The 203-nt window shown below is 64.5% G+C and overlaps 1 protein-coding gene across 1 annotated transcript in view; it reads left to right on the top strand.

Moving 5' to 3' along the window:
* Positions 1 to 203, top strand: part of POR (P450 (cytochrome) oxidoreductase) — a 15,670-nt gene that overhangs the window by 14,711 nt on the left and 756 nt on the right. The window contains exon 13 of the mRNA XM_010016389.1: positions 146 to 182. Coding sequence (XP_010014691.1) covers positions 146 to 182 — 37 coding nt within the window. The remainder of the gene's footprint in view (positions 1 to 145; positions 183 to 203) is intronic.

Below are 203 nucleotides of genomic sequence, written 5' to 3'. Positions count from 1 at the left end.
CCAGGTTTCTTGGAGCCCCTTTAGGCACTGGAGCTGCTCTGAGGTCTCCCTGGAGCATCGTGCAGCTCTGCCTCTCCCCGGGTTGGCAGGATGAGGCAAAGGGGGGAGGACAGGGCTGCCGGGTGCAGCTGATGTGTCTCTGCAGGCAAGGAGGTGGGTGAGCCGGTGCTGTACTATTGCTGCCGCCGCCGACGCGAGGGAGA

This window comes from Nestor notabilis, unplaced genomic scaffold, assembly GCF_000696875.1.
Source record: "Nestor notabilis isolate BGI_N333 unplaced genomic scaffold, ASM69687v1 scaffold11906, whole genome shotgun sequence".
Taxonomy (NCBI): Eukaryota; Metazoa; Chordata; class Aves; order Psittaciformes; family Psittacidae; genus Nestor; species Nestor notabilis.
Note: the sequence above shows the minus strand (reverse complement) of the source record. Positions and strands in the feature narration are given on the sequence as shown.